The 21,124-nt window shown below is 39.0% G+C and overlaps 1 protein-coding gene across 1 annotated transcript in view; it reads left to right on the plus strand.

The window, feature by feature from the left end:
• LOC150083360 (semaphorin-2A-like) overlaps positions 1-21,124 on the plus strand; it is a 644,133-nt gene that overhangs the window by 556,482 nt on the left and 66,527 nt on the right. Inside the window, exons 10-11 of the mRNA XM_090377991.1 lie at positions 6,632-6,692; positions 14,034-14,374. Of these exons, the coding sequence (XP_090234117.1) occupies positions 6,632-6,692; positions 14,034-14,374 (402 nt within the window). The remainder of the gene's footprint in view (positions 1-6,631; positions 6,693-14,033; positions 14,375-21,124) is intronic.

A 21,124-nucleotide genomic window follows, 5' to 3' on the forward strand; every position in this document is an offset into this window, starting at 1 on the left:
ATCTCTTAACTTTGTTTCTTAGATTAACAAGATGTGGGAGAAAGCTGAGTTTGTGGTCAATAATCACTCCAAGTACCTTGGTTTTGGTGACGATTGGCAGTTGAGCGTTACATATCTTTACCTGCGGTGGGCGCCTGAGATCCAGTCTATTCTTAAATAGCATCATTTTAGTTTTCGTTGGGTTGATATGCAACTTATTAAGTGTGGCCCAAGTTGAGAGATCGTTGAGGACCTGGTTTGCATTTTCTTCAATGGCTTTCTGTGAATGCCCTGACACCACAACTGTGAGATCATCAGCAAAGGCCACAATTTTTGCATTCCTGAAGGTGCGGGAGAGCCAGTCTTGGAGGACTATATTCCAAATGAGGGGTCCTAGGACTGACCCTTGGGGACAACCTCAATTTACTGATCTGGTGACTTGCTGGAATTTTGACTTGAGAATAACTACTCGGTCGGAAAAATAATTCTGGAAGAGGCTGTATAATTGCCGGGGGCAAGCAGCAGTTCGAAGGTGTGCCAAGGCACTATCCCACCAGACAGTGTCGAAGGCTCCTTCGAAGTCTATGAAGATGGCCAATTCGAATTTTTCTTCAGAACTTTCAATATGTAAAACCAAATCGAAAAGAGCTTCTTCACACGACCTTCCATGGGTGAAGCCATACTGGCTTGGTGAGACCAATTCATGCATTTGTAGCATGGAGACAACCCTGAGAGCCATGAGTCGCTCAAGGACCTTACCAAGGTTAGCCAGCAGGGCAATAGGCCGGAAGCTGCGGGGGTCTGTTGGTGGTTTGTGAGGTTTCTTGATGAGGCGAATGAGGGCAAACTTCCATTCTTTTGGGAAGCATTCTTCTTCCAATCATTTATTGAAGAGAAGGAGTAGATGGTGCGGCCGCAGTGTGTGAAAGCGGATGATGAAGATGTATTCTATTAGGTCAAGGCCTGGACACTTTTTGGCATTAATGTTTTTAAGGACTGCTCCCAGTTCTTCTAGTGTGAATAGGTCGGCTTGCTCTTTTGCTATATAATTGCTGTTGGCAGCTCTAATTGCTGAATGTTCTGGGTGATCCTCATAGATGTCATCAGGTGGAAACAGTTTGTCTAGAATAAGATTGGCAGAATCCTGCCAACACTTAGTTTCCTGAGCGTCTACTGAAACAGTGTTGAATATTTCTGGGGAGAAGGTTTTCTCTCTCAAGATCTTATATGCCAGGCCCCATGGATTTGTACGGTTGGTTTCTTTTACGAAATTTGCCCAAGTTTCTCTCTTTCTGGCTGCAATTGCCTTGGTATACTTATTCTTTTTGACGATATAATCCCTATGAAGGCGTTCGACATCAGGAGCTGGTCAATCACGGTGTTGCTGGTAGTTCCTGCGCGCAGAGTGGACTGACTTATGAAGGATGGTAAGTTCCCGGGTCCACCATGGGCAGATTGCTGGGCGGAACACCTTCTTCCTTGAGGACCTGTATGAAGCTCTGAGTATGGAGTGCTGGATAAAGGTGGTCAAATCCTCTGCATTTAGCGAGTCCATCTGTGATGGGTCTGGATTTGGAAAGTCCAGTTCTATGGAGCTGTCATATGCTTCTCAATTGACGTTTCTCGAAGAGAATCTAATGAAGTCAGTTGGCCTTGCTCTGTTGTTGTTGTTGTTTCTCGGTGGAACCAAGTCAAGATGGAACAGTATGGCTCTATGGTCGATAACAGTGAGATCCGGAGTTACCTCCCAGCAACTAACTGACCGACATAGGTCCTTTGTAGAGAGGGTTAAGTCAATATTAGAGTCACCGGTGGAGCTAGAGTAAGTAGTGAACTGGCTAGGCTGGTTATGGATAATAAGATTTTGGCTGAGGACGAAGTCCTCAAGAAGCTGGCCACGGCCATCGGCAACCGCACTGTGCCAGAAGGGGGATTTTGCATTCAAGTCAGATGCAACCAGGAGTTGTTTGGAGCCAATAAAATTCAGGGCGAATTCCAAAAAGTTTAGTGCTTCATTGATGTTACCTGAGGGAGGGCTGTACAGTGACATCAGGTAGAATGATTGATCTGTGGATGTAATCTGGATACAGGTGGAGAACTGATTGCAGAGTTCCTGGACAACCAGGACATCGAGATCCCTATTTATGACTGCTATACATGTTTTAGGGTCCACTGAGACAGGTTGAATGACTCGAGTGTGTATGGAAAAGCCAGTAATTTTAGAGGTTGGATGGGGTTGTATTCTTGCAGAATACGGCTCTTGAATCAGAACAACATCAATTGAATGCTCCTCAGTGGCCTGGCGTATTTCATCCGCAACTGTGCGGGACCTTTGCCCATTTATTTGCATCATTCTCAAGTATTTAGTTTGAGATACGGGGGCTCCTCTTAGGCTTCCAGAAAGAGTGGGCAGGACTGGAGCGGGGACACAACTGGTATTTCTTGTTGGTTTAGGCATCAGCGGTCCTTAGTCTTACGAGTTCCAGAGCCCTTTGGTATTCTGGGCATAAAATATCCCGGAGAGAATGGTTATGTGCTCACCTGTTCCTTTTACAATTCACACAAGAGGGCTCTTCATCACGGTAGGGACATTCTGCTTGGACATGCCCACTCCTGGCACAATGCCCGCAGGATGGAGATTTGTGGGAGCAGCGTTGGGAGGTATGCCCATATCCCAGACATAGGAAACACCTTGTGACAATTGTAAACGGATGAAATCGGTGTGCACTGAAACCAAGGAATAATCTATCTGTAGAGAGGACAGTTCTATAAATCCGTGGGGAGAAGCTAATTACTTTGTGTTCTGTAGAGTTAGATTTTGATTTTGTTGCAAACCTAAAAGTGATCTCAGCCTTAACTTCCTTCCAGGAGAATCCCCGGTCCTGTAGGTTTCTGTGAAACAGATCCTCAAGTAATTCATCATTGGAACTGTGCTTTGGAACATCATACACTATGATTGACGGATTTGACTTTTTAGGAGGAGCTATGACCACTCCTGCATTTGTGAGAGTACCACATGTGGCAATACTTGTTAGGTCTTCTTTTGTTGCGGTCTCCAGTAGGACTCCTTTGTTCCTAATGGGTCTAAGGGAGTTCACTTTTAGATTCTTATAATCAGCCCTTATAGTGCTTTGCACCAGATTTTTGACATCATTGCTGGTCTTGAGCTCTGAGGTATCACTTGCTCTCAACAGTAGTAGATGCTGTGGCTTCTTCTCTGGGTGGTGCACATGGAGAATTTGTATCATGCCATGGGCAAGGGGCTCCTGTCCCAACTTCACTGCAGCAGCATAGGAAGTGACATCCGCAGCAGGCCCAGGGGGGGACGGAGTCTCAATATAGTCAGGGTCAGCATTAGTACAATTTTGGGGCCTGCCAATAGCATCAATGACCTTTTCCAGGACTACAGTTTTGGACCGAAGTTCTTCATTCACAGCTTTGAGCCTCTCATTGTCAATGAGGAGCTCAGTTGTAATTGACTGAAGGGTGGACCACAACTCCTGCACACGGTTACCTGCACTTCTGGTGAAGCGACTGGAGTCGTGGTTTAGGAATGCGATCAACTGCCTACGAAGTCGAGAGATTGTTTGTTGAAGGGTAGCTGGCTCTGAAGTGGGTCCACCTTCTGGGACACAAGATGGAGGAGGTATCCCCAGTCTAGGAGAGGATTTTAACCCAGCTGCGATAGCGTTGGCAAGGGCTGTCGGTGTGATAGTTTGGGCGACGCTTTTAATCTCTGTATGGGTGGAGGCCATTGCCCCAGAAGGAGGAGCAGCATCAGTGGGTTCAGCAACAGGGCTTTGGTCAGGGGCCAATGCCAGTGGTTGCCCCTCATCTTGGGTCACAAATTCCGAGCAGAGGAGAGCAGCCCATGCCTCCATGGTCTCCTTAGTTTTCTTGTTGGCCTTCTTCTTTTTCTTTTCTTTTTACTTGTTGATGAGAGAGGTCCGAGGAGGATGGCTAGAATTGTGCAACCAAACAGACAGATCACAATGTCGCACATCACGTCAGAATACAAACTTGGTGCGCAGAACAAAATATCACAACGGACCACTAGTCCCACAACAGCCGACAGCCACATCGCGTACCTTTGTTATCAATGAAGAACAAGAGAGCACGCCTCCTGTGGGCACAGCAACACCAGCACTTGGACTATCAAGGATTGGAAAACAGTTGCTTGGTCCGACGAGTCGAAGTTCCTGGCGCATCATGTTGATGGAAGGCTCAGAATTTGGCAAAAACAACATGAATCCATGGACCCATCATGTCTGATGACTACTGTGCAAGGTGGTGGGGGCAGTGTTATGGTGTGGGGAATGTTTTCTTGGCACACATTAGGTCCATCGAAACCCATAGATTCACGTCTGAATTCCACATTGTACCTAAACATCGTTGCTGACTAAGTGCATCTGTTCATGTTGACAGTTTATCCTCAGTCAGATGGTTACTTCCAGCAGGATAATGCGCCAGTGCACAAAGCCCGAATCACTATGGAATGGTTCCAGGAACATGACAATGACTTTTCTTTGCTGCAGTGGCCTGCTCTGTCCTCGAATCTCAATTCTATTGAACATCTTTGGGATGAGCTGGAAAGGGCTGTTCGCTTCAGGCCTATGCCACCGTTGAATCTCAAGGAACTGTGTGAGACACTCATGTTGTCTGCATGGTACTTCATTCCTGCACAACATTTTCAGCATCTTGTTCAATCCATTCCTAGATGAATTCAGGCTGTTTTGAAGGCTAAAGGAGGCTCAACACGCTACTAGGTAGGTGTACCTAATAAAGTGAGAGCACAGTGTATATCAGATTTTAACAGGGCATGAGGCCTCTTTCAGCGATAATGCAGAACATAATCTTTATGAAACACTTCACTAAATTACAGCACTCATCAATAAAAGTACTTCTCCATTCCTCCTGCAGAAAATTTTTCCAATTAGACAAGGGATATTGCCTCCATGGATGAGCCCATGTATCTTTATAATTCATTCCAGTGGTTCTGTTTGGCTCAGATTGGGCCACTGCATCCACTATCATATTATTCACACCAACCCATTCTATCATATACTGAACCTTACGGTGTTGTCCCTTTGAAAAATGTACAATCCTGAGCCATAAAATTGCATATGTATTGGAAGAATGGTACTATAGAGGGTGTCACTCTTTTTGCAAGTTACCATCGGTAAAACCATTGGTTCAATATAATATCAGGTATTAGCAGGCTGATACTGCCAGGATGGTATAGTTCTTTAAAAACAGTCTGAAAGGGAGTTAAATTTTTTAACCCAATATAGGTCGCAAAGGTTTTTGTAAAAGCCAGTATTGCCAACCTGTGCCATGACTCTTCTTGTGTGTTCACAGAAAATTTCAAGTGTATAATTGTATTCTTCTCCTTCACAAAGGGAAGTTGAAGTGTAGAAGGAGACTGTTGAGAGAATCAAGCACTGTTTAGTCATGAGTACCTTTATTTAAAGGAAAGATCAATGAAAGAAATTCATGAAGACATGCAGTAAAAATTGGGGGAATCTTGTCCTTCATATGCCATGGTCAAAAACTGGATTGCAAAATTTAAGCGCATGGAGGAGACAGTGTTGAAGATTCACCCCACAGTGGGAGCCTGTTACTGATTAACATCTGCAAATATAGATGCCATTCATGACCTCATCATGCAATACCACAGAATAATATTTAGACAACATTCAACATCCCCATGAGTGAGTTCATGATATTGTGGTGAATGTTGTAGGAATGAAGGTTTCTTTGGGGTGGGGTCCCTAAAGCAATAAATGAAGATCAGAAGCAGGAAAGAGTGGGATGTTGTCATGAGATTGGTTTATCATTTTAAAGATAATGAAGCTCTGTTTTGGGGTCCTTATATTATTGTCAATGAAACATGGATGCACCCATCTTCTGGGATGCAGAAGGAGTGATTGTGGTTGATTTCCTGGAACGAGGTGCCACTATCAAAGCTGAGTATTATTCTAACTTAGTGAGAAGTTTCTGAAAATAATTGAAGCTCAATAGACATAGAAATTGGCCAAAGAAGTCATCTTGCATCAAGACAACACACCAGCACACACAACATTTGTAACTCAGGCAATACCAAGTGACTGTAGGTTCAAGCTATAACAGCATCTGCCCTAGCAATGTTCTTTACAATACATGTTCTAGCAGCTATACATTTGCAGACCTTGGCTAATTCTTTGTTAAATTTTGGCATGACTTTTCTCAATAGCCAGCTGTTCAGTTTTGTAATGGCCAACTGCCTTTCACCAGTTTGTGGCATTGCTGAGAAGTATCAGGATCTATTGTTTGCTAATTCCTGCCCTTCAGCATCCTACCAGCTGTCTATGTTAATTTTTTTATCCTATTTCTAAATAGCATATCGATTATAAATGACACCACCTTTACCTTTTGCCATTACCCCACCATTTATAATATTTGCATAACGATCTTTGTAAAATTGCTTATTTGTTATTGTCCTAATAATTTTGATAAGAATATATATGGTAATAAATTATCATTAGTAAGCTATATATATCTGCTAATATTTTTATATTGTCATATTTTGTAATGCCATTAAAATTCATTTTATCTTATGGTACATAGTATAAATTTATTTGCATTCGCTGAAATATTATTTTAAAACTTTCAGAGAACATCTATAAACATCCAGATGATGATCGAAAATTTTATGCTGTGTTTACGACATCCATGTAAGTAATAACTGTATAATAAGGGTTGCCTACATGAAAAAAATTAAATTTATTATTAACTAATAATATGTTGTTTTAGATTTAAGGCTAGAGTTTACTCATAAGTTTACCCTTATCTATAATATACATACACTGAGTGACCACTTTATTAGGTACACCTATCCTTTTCATGAAATAGAGTTCCTTCAGTAACAGCATCATGCCATGTGACATGAAGAAGGGTGGCAGATATGTGGGAATTCAAGAATGGGCAAAACTCCATATGGGTAGCAGTAACCCAAATGTGTGGTACTACACTCAGGGAGGTGGAGTGGAGAATAAAAGAGGCCTGGAGTAATTGTGCAGTCAGAGCAGGTCATGGAATTTTGTCAATAATACGAGGGTGGTTCAATAAAGAATTGCCGTGACCTAGCCTGTTGATTCTTGGCACAGGTTTTAGTCCTTCTCTACATAGCCACCCTGCAGATTTACACATTTTCCCCATCGATGGATGAGGCTACAGATACCTTTTTTGTAGTAGTGGTGAGGTTGGTCTTTGAACCATGACTCTGTTGCAGAAATGAGTGTCTCGTCGTCAGGGAAGTGGGCCCCCAAAGAAATGATTTTAGGGAAGAAACCAAGAAGTCCGATGGTGCAAGATCGGGTGAGTAGGCTGGATGGGGCAGTATTTCATATCCACAAGTGGCCACTTGTGTTGTTGCATTTTCAGAAGTGTGAACTGGGATACTGTTTTGAAGCATTCTCACAGCATGCCACGCCTACATGTTTTGATTTTCTCCCATAATTTTGTAAGTTGGCATAATAGGCACCTGTAATTGTTCTACTTTTCGGCAAGTAATCAGTCATTATTATGCTTTTCTCATCCCAAAACACTTTCAGCAAGACCTTTCCTGCTGATGCTTGGACCCTTGCCTTCTGGGAAGGGGGGGGGGGTGAACCATGATGTTGCCATTCCATGGGCTGCTTTTTACTTTAAGGGTTGAAATGGTGTATCCAACTTTCATTCTGAGTGATTAGACGGGAGAAAAAGTCTTCCTCATTTTTTTGGCACAGGGCTAACAACTCTTGTGATTTCTGTTGTCGATCAGCCTTCTGGAAACCAGTCAATAATCAGGGAATCCACCTTGCACTCAATTTCCGTAGATTCTGCTGATGCCCAACCACACCTAAACTGTCTATGCCAGTGCTTCACAATGCCATAGGATGGGGCTTCATCCTTATATACAGCAGTCATCTCCTCGTGGACTTCTTTATATTTCCCCTTCAAGAACAGATTACAGCTCTGGCATCTATTTCGTCCATGATGCTACTTCATCACACGTTCAGCTCTGTAAGAGAAAAACAAATTAAGACGCAGGGCTGAAATTTTACACCTTTGGTACAGAGATATGTATGATGCTACACACAGAATATCATGACTCTGCAATATGTGGAAGTATGTGAGGGCAATTCTCTATTGAATCACCCTCCTATATAGGAATTTTGCCAGCAGAGACAAGGAGGTGATTATCCCTTTGTATAAGGCAATGGCCAGGCCACACCTTGAGTACTATATACAGGTCTGGAGGCCTCATTTTAGGAAGGATGTAGAGTTGCTAGAATGAGTACAAAGAAGGGCAACAAGATTGGTGAGAGGAACAAAGGGGTGCACTGACGAAGAAAGGCGTAAGTTCTGCCTGTTGCAGCATCTGGAGACTAGGCACCTGTGATGTGTGATCTGATTGAGGTGTATAAGGCCTTGAATGGTTTGAGCGGGCTCAGATTAAGAACCTGAGGGGGCATAGATTCAAATTGAGGAAAGACAGTTGTAGAACAGATGTGCAGAAGGTTGCCTTTAGCCAGCTGGTAGTTGACTGCCGGAACAGACTTCCATCTGTTGTTGCGGAGGTTGATAGCTTAAGTAAATTTAAAGCTGAACTAGACAAACATTTGGAGTGACCAGATGGGTGAAATTGGAAGAGTTTTTTTTTTGGCTGATGCTGTATAAGCTTGCTTTCTTGCATCATATACCTCAACTAATGCTAAAATTACATTTAAAGATTGACTAAACTTTTTCAAAAACCAGAATGAATGTGACTTTGCTCCCCCTGCCACAACTAAACAGATTTTAAAAATTAACTGAAGGCTTATTACTAACTCTTGAATGGCTTATTCAACTTGGCAAACCCAGGGTCCTGAGCTGAATATCATCATTCTTCTCTTTCTTGGTGATTCCTTTCCACTTTTCTCTCTCTCTCAGGGTAACTTGGGAATTTTTTTTTTTTTTTTTTTTTTTGGCTGGTGCAGCATAGGCCTCAGGCTTCCTTGCACCATATGGCTAATAATAATAATTACTAGCCACTGTTGAACCAGAAGTCCTTAGCTGAATTATAATTAATAGTATGACTACTCCTTTAGAACAACCTTCTGTACATAGGTACAAATTCAGAGGTGGTGCAAGTGCACCACCTCTGAATTTTGAAGTAATACACAATTTTTAATATTTTCATTAAAACAGACAGTATGAACCAGAGATCTAATGCTCAATACGTTCTACATTGATATCAATATTTGTAAAAGAAGTTTACCTCAATATGATGCGTATGACACTTCCGTATGAGCTCTCCAGAAATAAAAAAAACGAACACACTTAAAAAATCGAAAAACTTACATTACAGTAAAAAAATAATTAAAAATTAATTCAACACAATTAAAAATCAAGTAAAAAATTAATTTAACGAAAAAATTGCAAAACAATTTTCTTTCCTGAAGCTGGCAACGCTTTTCGATCATATGTCATGATCACAGGAATGAAAATTACCGAATAAGGGTGAGCATGAAACTTAAATAGGGATTATTTGTCTTCACGCATGCACTTTTACTTAAAAAACCACAAATCGGAGATTTGATATAGCTGGCAAACATTAACAGAATTCTCATGTAATTTAATTTTGACGGTTTCTGCAATTAATAGTCTCATAATTATGTTGGACACTAAGTATTTTGGCCTTGTTAAATAAAAGAGTATGTTTTTCATTAACAGCATGAAAAGCTAATTCTGATGCTGCTGAACGAGAAGCACGAACTGAGGCCACATGTTGATTGAGAGGAAACTGCTTAGAACCTTCATAAGATGAGTCGCAATTGCAGCAAGAAATGTTGTATACCAGGTCATTTATTGTTTATTTGTGTTGCGAACGAGGAAAGGATTAAGCAATTTTTCAGTATAGTGTGTAATTTCTATATTGGCCTGGCCACAATTTTAAATTCAGTATCTTTAAAGAATCTGTTAAGCTGTTTCTGCCACTGTTCAACATATGGGACAGAAATAAATTCATTTTTTGATATTACTATTGTTGGATGGTGTAGTGTTTTGTATCCTATCCTTAGCCTGTACCCTACTTCGGTTTATTGTAGCAAGGGAGTAATCCCTGTTTAAGAATCTGCTGGTAAATATTTGTATTTCTATGCTAATTCACGAACACCCCCCCCCCCCCCGCCCAACATTCAACGAGCCAACATATCAACAGGTTACAAATCTTTACTCGTATACGCTATCACAGGACCAGATTTCTCTTTTATCCAAAGGATTAAATTATAATTTGCCACCTTGGAAACTATCTAAAAAAACAGTGCGTAACTGATATTGAATTTGGACTTCGTAACGTTCCACAAAAAGATTTATTTATTCAACAAGTTAACCAAGTGACGAATAACATAAAAGAAACTCAACTTTCTAAATTGAATGCTAATGACAGTTCAGCTTTATGTGAACTTCAGGAAAATAAAGACATTATTATTCAGAGGGCAGATAAAGGAGATTCAGTTGTATCAGATACCTCCACTTATCTTGAAGTAGATCCGGCACTATTTACCAATTTGGTCAATCAATACAGTAAAACATTAACCACGTATCGAAAAAATGACTACATTACTATGGCTCAGTTAAAGGCCAGAACATTCAATATTCCTGCACTTTTCGGTCAGGTGAAATTATATAAGACTGGATTTCCTATTCGGCCTATTCTTCCTACAGAAACTCAGCATTTTCATCCTTGGCCACACACACACACACACACATATATATATATATATATATAGCATTATAAAAACTTTCAGACAGGCGATACAATTTGGGATTAAGAACTACGATACATTATTTAATAACCTTTAGGACTGTAGACTTGGCGATAATGATAATTTATTCTCACTAGATGTTACCTCGTTATATACGAATGTAAACGTTGAATACACATTAGATATTCTTTGGGATACGTTAAATAATAACTTGATAAAGATTAATTATAAGAAGCTTCCTATTAAGGAAATTTTTCATTTAATTAAACTCTTAGTTGAAGCCAACTATATCACCTATCGAGAAAAAGTATACAAACAAATTTTTGGGTTGCCAATGGTATTAAGCCTGAGTAGCTTAATATCGGAGATCTATCTCTCAGCGATTGAGCGTATACATTTGATGCCTTTTCTACCCCGTATCGCATACTATGGGAGGTATTTAGATGATGTTCTAGTTATTACTGATAGTAGCACTATCCAAGACATTTTACATTCATTTAATAATATTCATTCTAGACTCAAATTTACATTGGAAAGGAAGAATATGGATATTATGTCATTAAATTTTCTAAATTTCACGCTTACTCGGGACTCGAATAAAATCCAATTTAACATCTATCATAAACCTACAAACACTGGTATGCTTCTGCATTATAACAGCTACCACCCGTTCACCTACAAAAGATCTATTATCTTTAATCAATTTCTCAATGTCTATAAATATTCAATGACGGAATCTGCTTTGGGCACAGAAATACAAATATTAACCAGCAGATTCTTAAACAGGGGTTTACCCTCTTGCTACAATAAACCGAATTACAGTACAAGCTAAGGACAGGATACACCAACCAACAATAGTAATATCAAAAAATACTTTATTTCTGTCCCATGTGTTGAACAGTGGCACAAACAGCTTAAGAGATTCTCTAAAGATACTGAATTTAAAATTGTGGCCAGGCCAATATGGAAATTACACGTTATACTGAAAAATTGCTCAGTCCTTTCCTCATTTGCAACACAAATAAATGACCTGGTATAATTTCTTGCTGCGATTTCAACTTGTCTTATCAAGGTTCTATGCGGTTTTCTCTGAATCAACATGTGGCCTCAGTTCGTGCTTCTCGTTCAGCAGCATCAGAATTAGTAGCTTTTCGTGATGCTAATGAAAAACATACTTTTTTATTTAATGAGGACAAAATACTTAGTGTCCAACGTAATTATACAAGACTATTAATTACAGAAACCATCAAAATTAAATTACATGAGAATTCTGTTAATGTTTGCCAGCCATATCTAATCTCCGATTCGTGGTCTTTTACGAGGATCGCGAAGACAAATAATCCCTATTTAAGTTTTATGCTCACCCCTATTTGGTAATTTTCATTCCTGTGATCACAACATACAGTCGAAAGCGTTGTCAGCTTCAGGAAGGAAAATCGTTTTGCAATTTTTTCGTTAAATTGATTTTTAATTGTTTCATTTTAATTTCTGGAGAGTATCATACGGAAGTGTTCTACATATCATATTGAGGTAACTTCTCTTATTCTTTTACAAATTTTCATTAAAACACAAGTACTTTCTCCCACCAATCAGGAAATGTTGGCTCAGCTGTACACGTAAATCAGCCAAACTTGACTTAATTAAAATATTGGATGTATTTGAAATTTTGGTGAACAAAAAATTTATTCCCACATGCAGCACCTTGCAAAATATCCTGCTGGCACCCATGCTTCTGTGCATTATTATTATTATTATTAGACATATCTCTGAAAATGTCTACAGTGTATATGCCATTTAATACCTAGGTTAATTAAATCATGTAGGTTAAATTTTTGGTCATTCTCCAGCATCTTGCAAAATATCCTGCTGGCACCCATGCTTCTGTGCATTATTATTATTATTAGACATATCTCTGAAAATGTCTACAGTGTATATGCCATTTAATACCTAGGTTAGTTAAATCATGTAGGTTAAATCTTTGGTCATTCTCTTCTTTGTAGTGGTGAAGTGGCAGCATCAACAAGTAAGCACATATTCTATCAATTAAGGTTGGATATGATTATTCCATAATCATATCCAACCTTAATTGATCTATTTTTTAATTTTAAATTTATGTAATTAATAATTTGACTCTATTCCCATTTATTTGCTGTCTGTGCAGTCACTGAAGAAGGAATCTAATTATAATCTATATATAAATTTCAAGCGGAAATAAACAGATTTAATTATTTTTATGAAAACAAAGGTGCGTTTCAGATATTTGGCCATAGTGTCAAAATTCGTGGCTATACTTCTACGTTTCCCTCAACATGCAGATAACTTATTCCAGTAATTAACAACTTGCTGGCTAAAAGAAAACTTCCTACAATCCAGTCTAAGCCTCTTGCCCTGTAATTTGAATTTATGGCCCCTAGTTCTGGAATCATTTATAACAGTGAAAATTTTGCCTTCATTCAAAAAGGTACCTAAAGTAGGTACCTTTTTGCAGATCTTACCAAAAGTTCACATTTAGGAAGAGAATGTTTTATTCCTTCGTTTTATAAACTAAAAGTTTAAACATATACTAGTTTAAACAGGCTAATGCTTCAAATGCATTAACCTGTTTAAACCAGTATTATGTGTATCAATTTTCACTGTTACACATATGAATTAACAGATTATACAACACACAGGAAGGGATTTGAGCAGATAATACTCAGCAATTTACAGTTATGAGTAAGCACAGTCCTCAGAGAGGATTGTTTCTATTAGCTTTCCACATGGGTCACACAGTGCTGGGGCGCCTCCGTTGCCAGGTGGGCAGGAGCAGCAGTGCATAGCATACACTTCTTGATTAGAGCCCGTGACCACCAAATATGGAGGATGCGGAAAGGTCAGGGAATGACCACCGCATATCCCCGGAGCAATATGGCCTTAGTTGCTAATGCTCCTAAAAACCAAATAACAACAACAACACACAGTGCTAGCAGCTTATTATTGGATAAAGATCACCCAACTCATATGTTTTTACTGGTGAGCCCATGTTCTTACTCATAATTGTAAATGTCATATGATCTCCTGCTCACATGAGTTTTTTTCACTCAACATTTCAGGTTGGTGTTGATAAGTAGACAGCTAGTGTTACCTGTAATCGAAGTGTAATGTTCTGTTAAGGCCTTTTAAGAAAACTCTATTTTTCTGATGGTTTGTGCTATTAGCTATTATCTACTGTAATATTATTAACTAGTTCTTATTTACTCTCCTACATCCAGGAAAAGTAACATATCAGCTTTGTTGATTTTTCAGGAATGGTTTAATGGGATCAGCAGTGTGCACCTTCAGTTTGGAATCCATACAAGAGGTCTTCAATGGAAAGTTTAAAGAGCAGGCAACATCCTCCTCTGCCTGGCTTCCAGTTCTAAGTAGCAAAGTACCAGAACCTCGCCCAGGACTCTGTGTTAATGACACCCAAACTCTACCTGATTCTGTATTAAATTTTATTAGAGGTCATCCTTTAATGGATTCTGCTGTTGCTCATGACAATGGTAAACCAGTATTTTATAAGAGAGATATTACTCTTACTCGTCTTGTTGTTGACAGACTAGAAGTTGACGGTGTTCACTTTACTGTATTTTATGTTGGGACCAGTAAGTATTCAAGTTAAAAGATTTATTTAGCTGTTGATTATAATAGACCAGCATGAGTATGCATTGAAATTACTTTTTTTTTTGTTGGATGACAAAGAAAATCTATTGTATAGAAAACAGTGAATCATAATAATGAAAATTATTGCTTAATTGTAGTAATAGTTCCATTAGACAGGCCCATCAAAAATTTATGCTACATTCAATCATAATTCAGTGGTAAATGGGGTTGTGTTCTGAATACATGCTAAGACAACTAAGGTCCTGAGATGTCAGTATATTTTGTAAATTGTACATATTCTTTGATTGTTTTATGTTTCACAGGATGTAAAATTTAGGTTGCTTGCCACAATAAATAACTTTATACTCTTCCCCTCCTAAAGGCTGACTGATTAATTCAGCCACAGCTTCACAGCTCTAAGTCCTTTACTAGTTCTTACTGTAAATGACAAATAAATCACTCTGTCTTCCAACAGGAACCAGATGAATGGCATAATCACTGTGGTGGATGGAGTGGCATAACTAAGAGAATTGGTATACACTGTCACATGGGTGCATCTATACTTGAGATGTGAAACATTCTTTGTTATTATCTTATCATAATACTATACTCACCTAACTCCATCAACAAAGAAAATATGGATAAAATATGCTAGAAGAACTGCATTCTCTCTTTTATAGTTTATCAGTTCCCCTTTTCTTTCACTTAAGTTGCTTGCACAATTTTGATTTGGAATGGACTGTAGAGTATTTTTGCCTTTCCAAGATTTTCTCTAAGGGTAGCATATTCTATAAGGAACATCCTCAGTTACAAGGTTAACAGATATACTGGAGTTTATCTGTTAACCTTGATTCAGTCACATGGGATCAGTTCAACCCTGACAATGTTTAAGCAATTCATGCTTTCTCTATTCCATCCACACACCTGAAACTCCTAATAGCTTTTTTTCAAAATCTTTTCTTTGAATTATCTGCAGAAAATTCTGTTATTTACAATTTGGAAAAATTCTACTCTCTTTACTGCTGCACACTTTTCTCCAATCGATAATGCTATCTGGCTTCGTGACATTGACACATCATCTGAAATCAAACTGTTCGTTGAAGCATGTGATTTTTAAATTTGCATTTACTCACAAACAAGTCTTAAAGGGAGTTCTAATTTTCTAAAATTAAATAAATATATATATTTTTTTAAAATAGAATCTGGACTTTTCACAGTTGTGTTCAGAAAATATTGAAAATATAGATGCGATCAAAAATATAAACAATTTTGAATTATTTTTTACTGATTTTTCAAATTTTCCCACGACTAGATGACAGGTTCCAAGAGCAGGAGAATGTAACAGTTTGGTATGTGCAGCACAGCATGACAAAATTCAGTCGCTCGTAAATTGTGATGAAGAATTCTAATGAGATAATCTGCAAATATTTCACTATAGTTGAATAGAAAGGTTGTTATAAACTGATGAATCTCTGATGTGCTTAATCATTAGCATTAGCCCATGATGCAAGAAAGCAAGCTTATATAGCATCAGCCAAACCCCCCCCTTCTCATTTCACCCATTCACTTGCTCCAAATGTTTGTCCATTTCTGCCTTGAATCTGTTTAAGCTATCAACTTCTACAACAACAGATGGAAGTTTGTTCCAGCAATCAACCACCTGCTGGCTAAAGGTAAACTTCTGCACATCTATCCTACAACTGCCTTTCCTCAATTTGAATTTATGACCTCTCAGGCAATTATTCTGAGCAAGAGAAAGAATTCCATCAGCATTGAGCATGCTCAAACCATCCAAGGCTTTATACACCTCAATCAGATCACCTCGCAGGTGCCTAATCTCCAGACACTGTAATTTGCAAAACTTAAGCTTTTATTCCATTCACTAATCTTGTTGCCCTTCTCTGTAGTCGTTCCAGCGGCTCTACATCCTTCCTGAAATGAGGCCTCCAGACCTGTATACAGTACTCAAGGTGTGGCCTGACCATTGCCTTATACAAGGAGATAATCACCTCCTTATCCCTGCTAGAAAAATTCCTGTATATCATTGACAAGACACCATGAGCTACTCTTGCAGACTGTCTGCACTGCTCAGGAAACTTCATATCTGCCTGCACAATTACCCTAGGTCCTTTTCACTCTCTACCACTGTCAGTGTAGTACCACACAGTTGATACATTACTCTGGGGTTACTGCTTCCCATATGCAGTACTTTACATTTGTCAATGTTAAACTTCAGTTGCCACCTCTCAGCCCATCTGCTCAACTTTTCTAGATCCTGTTGCAGCAGTGTACTGTCATTAGTGTCATTAACAACCCTGCCGACCTGCAAACTTGGACATTAAGCCTAATATACCATTATCAATATCATTAATGAATACAGAAAACAACAATGGACCCAACACTGAACCCTGGGGGACTCCACGAAGAGTAGTGTCCATTGATTACCATCTCTGTCTTCTCCCACTCAACCATCCCTTTATTCATAGCAGCAATTTGCCTCCAATGCCACACTGCTCCAATTTGTGCAGCAGTCTTCCATGTGCAACAGCATCAAAATCCTTTCTAAGATACAAATATATGATATCAGAATTATTTTTTGCATCGAGTTCCTTTGTGACTACATCATAGTATCTAATCAAATTGGTCAGGCAAGACCTCCCCTTAACAAACCCATGCTGTGTCCAAGCTATAACTGAAGTCTTGTCTATATGATCCTACAGTGCTTCTTTAACCAGTGCCTCCATTAATTTCCCTGGAACAAAAGTTAAACTAACAGGTCTGTAATTACCCGTGTCTCCCTTTGATCCTCCTTTGTGAATTGGGGTCACATCTGCACATTTCCAGTCCATGGGTACCTCCCCTGAGCTCTTATAATTATGGCTAAGGGTTTGCTTACTTCCTTTGCTGCCTCCCTTAATATAACTGGATAGATTCCATCGACCCCAGGTGCCTTTCTTATGTTTATCTTCAACAATTTCTCCTCCACTTTACTCGCAGTTATTACAACAAGATTATCTAGCTTACTGCCAGAGTTTAATACACCTCTGGCATTCCCCTCCCTGAATAACTCCTCATGTGTGAATGTCAATGCAAAATATTCATTTGGTTTGTTAGCTACACCTGAGCAGGATCATCAACAGTTGAACCATTGATATCAAGTGGACCAAACTGATTTATCCCCTTCCTTCTAGAGTTTACATAAGTAAAGAACTCTTTGCATCCTTTGCCAAAGATTTCTTGTAATCTGCCTTTGCCTGCCTAACCGCCTTTGTGACTATTATAGACCAGCTTATATCTATCATAGGCTTCTATGTCACCTGTTAATTTATATGTATCCCATGCATTTTTCTTCTCTGCCACGTCTAATTAGTTCATCTGACATCCGTTTAGGCCTAAATCTTGAACAGTATTTCTTAGTTGGTATGAAAATTCTAGTAGCTTCCAAGATTATTTCTTTGAATGCTTCCCATTTTGAATTTGCTGTTGGTAACATCATCAGTTGGTCCCACTGTATAGAATTTAAATACTGTCTCAGACCACCATAGTCACCTTTACGAGAGCAAAAACCCTTCCCTTTACCCCTGATGGTAGTTTCCTCTTTGAGTAAATCCCACTTCAGCACATTGTGATCACTGCCGCCTAGTGGTTCCTCTATCTGCAGATTCTTAATGCATGAAGAATCGCTACTGATAATCAGATCAAGAGTATTACTCCCTCTACTTGCCTCCCGAACATGCTTCTGTAGAAAACAGTCATCCAATAAATCCACAAAAGCCTTGCTAGTGTGTGAGTGACCAACTCACAATTCCAGTCAAGCTCTGGGAAATTAAAATCCCCCATTATAAGGCACTCTGATTTACTGGCCCACTCCATTTTTCTCAACAATTGCTTATTATACTCATTAGATTCATTAGGCCTATAACACGCACCTACTCTCATTTTTCCTTCCCCAGTTCTTATGTCACACCAAACAGACTCAACATTGCATTGTCCACCAACATGAATTGGATGCACTTCCTTAGATTTTGTGTTTCTTAACTAACAACATAATCCCTCATCCGTTCCTGTCCTGTCTATTCTTTCTGTACACATTTTACTCTCCAAATTTCAATTCTGCACTGCTTATGTCTATGTGACACCATGTGTCTGATATCCCAACAATATCTGCCTTTGATGTCTTGACTAGCACTTCAAGCTCATTAAATTTATTAACTATACTCCTAGCATTGGTGTACATGCAAGTATACATGCACCTGTTTCTACTCTTAGTTACCCTAACACAGCCCGTGTATTTACTTGTTCCACTATGACTCTCAGCAGTCCTGGGAATCTCTATTGCCTTGCTTTCCAGGTTGCTGCTCAATTGCATTCAATAGAAGCAGTGCAAGAGTAAATTTCACCTCTGCCAGTGGCTACTGTTAATCTATTAGTCCGTGTATCCCCCCCCCAAGCTAGCAGTTTTCCGACCCACCTAACTCTGCCTCGATAGCATCAGCAAATATTCTTGCGCCCTTTCTATTTAAGTGTATCCTATCCCTGTAGAAGCAGTCTCTCCTGTTAACAAGCACAGACCAGGCTGAGAAAAATTCTACCCCTTGAGCCTTGCACAATCTCTCCAGGGCTGAATTGATCGACAAGGCTCTCATCATTTACTCCCTCCTATCGTGTCTGGGCAGAATTGCAGACACTTTCAAATTCAACCCTAACTAACGGGTTTTTTTCAACATTGACCTGTACTTGTTAAGTAATTCCGCCGGTCTCCTACTCTTAATATCATTAGTGCTAATGTGTACAACAATATCACCCTTTGTATACTTAAAAGATGATATCTGCTCTACAACGTTATGAACCTTTGCCCCTGGCAGACATACCCTGGTCCTGTTCCGCCTATCCTTTTTGCACAATATGTTCCTCGTTTCCCTGACAATAGAGTCACCGACAACTTGTTCCTTTGGGACCAGTGCATTCTGCCTTGGGGGGTTGCCACTGTGTCGCGTGATGTTCAATTACAAGCTCTGGCATTGATGTGGGCAGCCGAGAGCTTGATGGGCCATTCAGTTTAAATCCTTCGAGGGCATCCACCCTGTCCTTCAAGCTCTCATATAGGCCCATAACAACACTGAGTTGGTACCTGATTTTCTCACACTCCTTACATCACGCACACACAAAGACATTCCCCTTGGGAATATCATGTCCCATTCCTAATTGCTCCACAAACATCAAAAGGGTGAAATGACACACTTCTCTCCCCCCCCCCCCCTAAATTTATCTGGTTACTTTGGGAATTATCCTTCAACAGCAGGTGAGTTTTACTTCTATTTTTTTTTGTCCTCACTTTTTCCTATTATATATGGGGTCAGCATGTTTTTTTTTTATTGTTTTGGCATGCAATTTTTACGGCCGGATGCCCTTCCTGACGCCAACCCTCACCCTTTATCCAGGCTGGGGATATGCGGTGGTCATTCCCTGACCTTCTGCATCCTCCATATTTGGTAGTCACGGGCTTGAACCCCGTGTCTAATCAAGAAGCATGTGCTATGCACTACTGCTCCTGCCCACCTGGCTACGGAGGCGCCTCAGTTTTACTTCTTCCATTACAGTGTTATAAAGGAAGTTCTTCATCTGGGGTTCTCAGATGAAGAAACTCTAATTAGATAGTATGAACCAGAGCTATAATGCTCAATACGTTCTACATTGATATCAATATTTGTAAAATAATAAGAGAAGTTTACCTCAATATAGTACGTAGAATACTTCCGTATGATACTCTCCAGAAATTAAAACAAAAAAATCGAAAAACTTACATTAGAGTAACAAATAATTAAAAATCAATTTAACACAATAAAACTCAATTTAAAGCAATTAAAAAAAAAAGAAAATTAATTAAAAGAATTTAACGAAAAAATTGCAAAACGATTTTCCTTCCTGAAGCTGACAATGCTTTTCGACCGTATGATGTGATCACAGGAATTAAATTAATTTTCTTGTTTTTATTTGCGTTAAATTGATGTTTTATTGTGTTAAATTGATTTTTAATTATTTGTTACTCTAATGTAAGTTTTTTGTTTTAATTTCTGGAGAGTATCATACGGAAGTATTCTACGTACTATATTGAGGTAAACTTCTCTTATTATTTTACAAAGAAAATAATACAAAAGTTCAGTGGTGTCACCCACCTAGTTTGTACTGGTTCAGCAGAATTGGTTGTTAAAAATTAAGGAAACTGCTACTGTTATTCTTATTTACTGTGTTTAAAAGATTAAGAGTAACCTGTTTATTTAAAAAAAAATAGAGTGATGCTACCATTATGTGAGTTTCTACAGAAATTTCTTAGTAAACATATTTTTATAGTGTGTGTGTGTGTGTGTGTGTGTGTGTGTGTGTGTGTGTGTGTGTGAGAGACATTTAAAACTTAAACTTTGAATTCAAAAATTGGCTAAGATGTTTAAATTTTAAGTAATACTGATAAGCTTGGAGTATCTAAACCTAGACCTAAATAGTACTGATATATGCTTAGGGGCCTACAGGTAATTAAAGATTAAGAATTGCTGAGCTAAGGGGATTAGGTCAATCTTTTATGAGTAGCAACTTGGGAAGTAAGGTTTAAACCATTTCCATAAATATTTTATAGCTAATTTCTTTTTTGACATCCATCAGGTACACAACCTTTCATTATAACATTTTGCTTATTGGAGTAAAATTATTCAGCTTGTGTACATGACTAAAGTGAAGCTTGTTGTTTGGTTTTTAGA

Source organism: Mastigoproctus giganteus, chromosome 7 (assembly GCF_048544385.1).
Source record: "Mastigoproctus giganteus isolate SK-2022 chromosome 7, ASM4854438v1, whole genome shotgun sequence".
Classification (NCBI taxonomy): Eukaryota; Metazoa; Arthropoda; class Arachnida; order Uropygi; family Thelyphonidae; genus Mastigoproctus; species Mastigoproctus giganteus.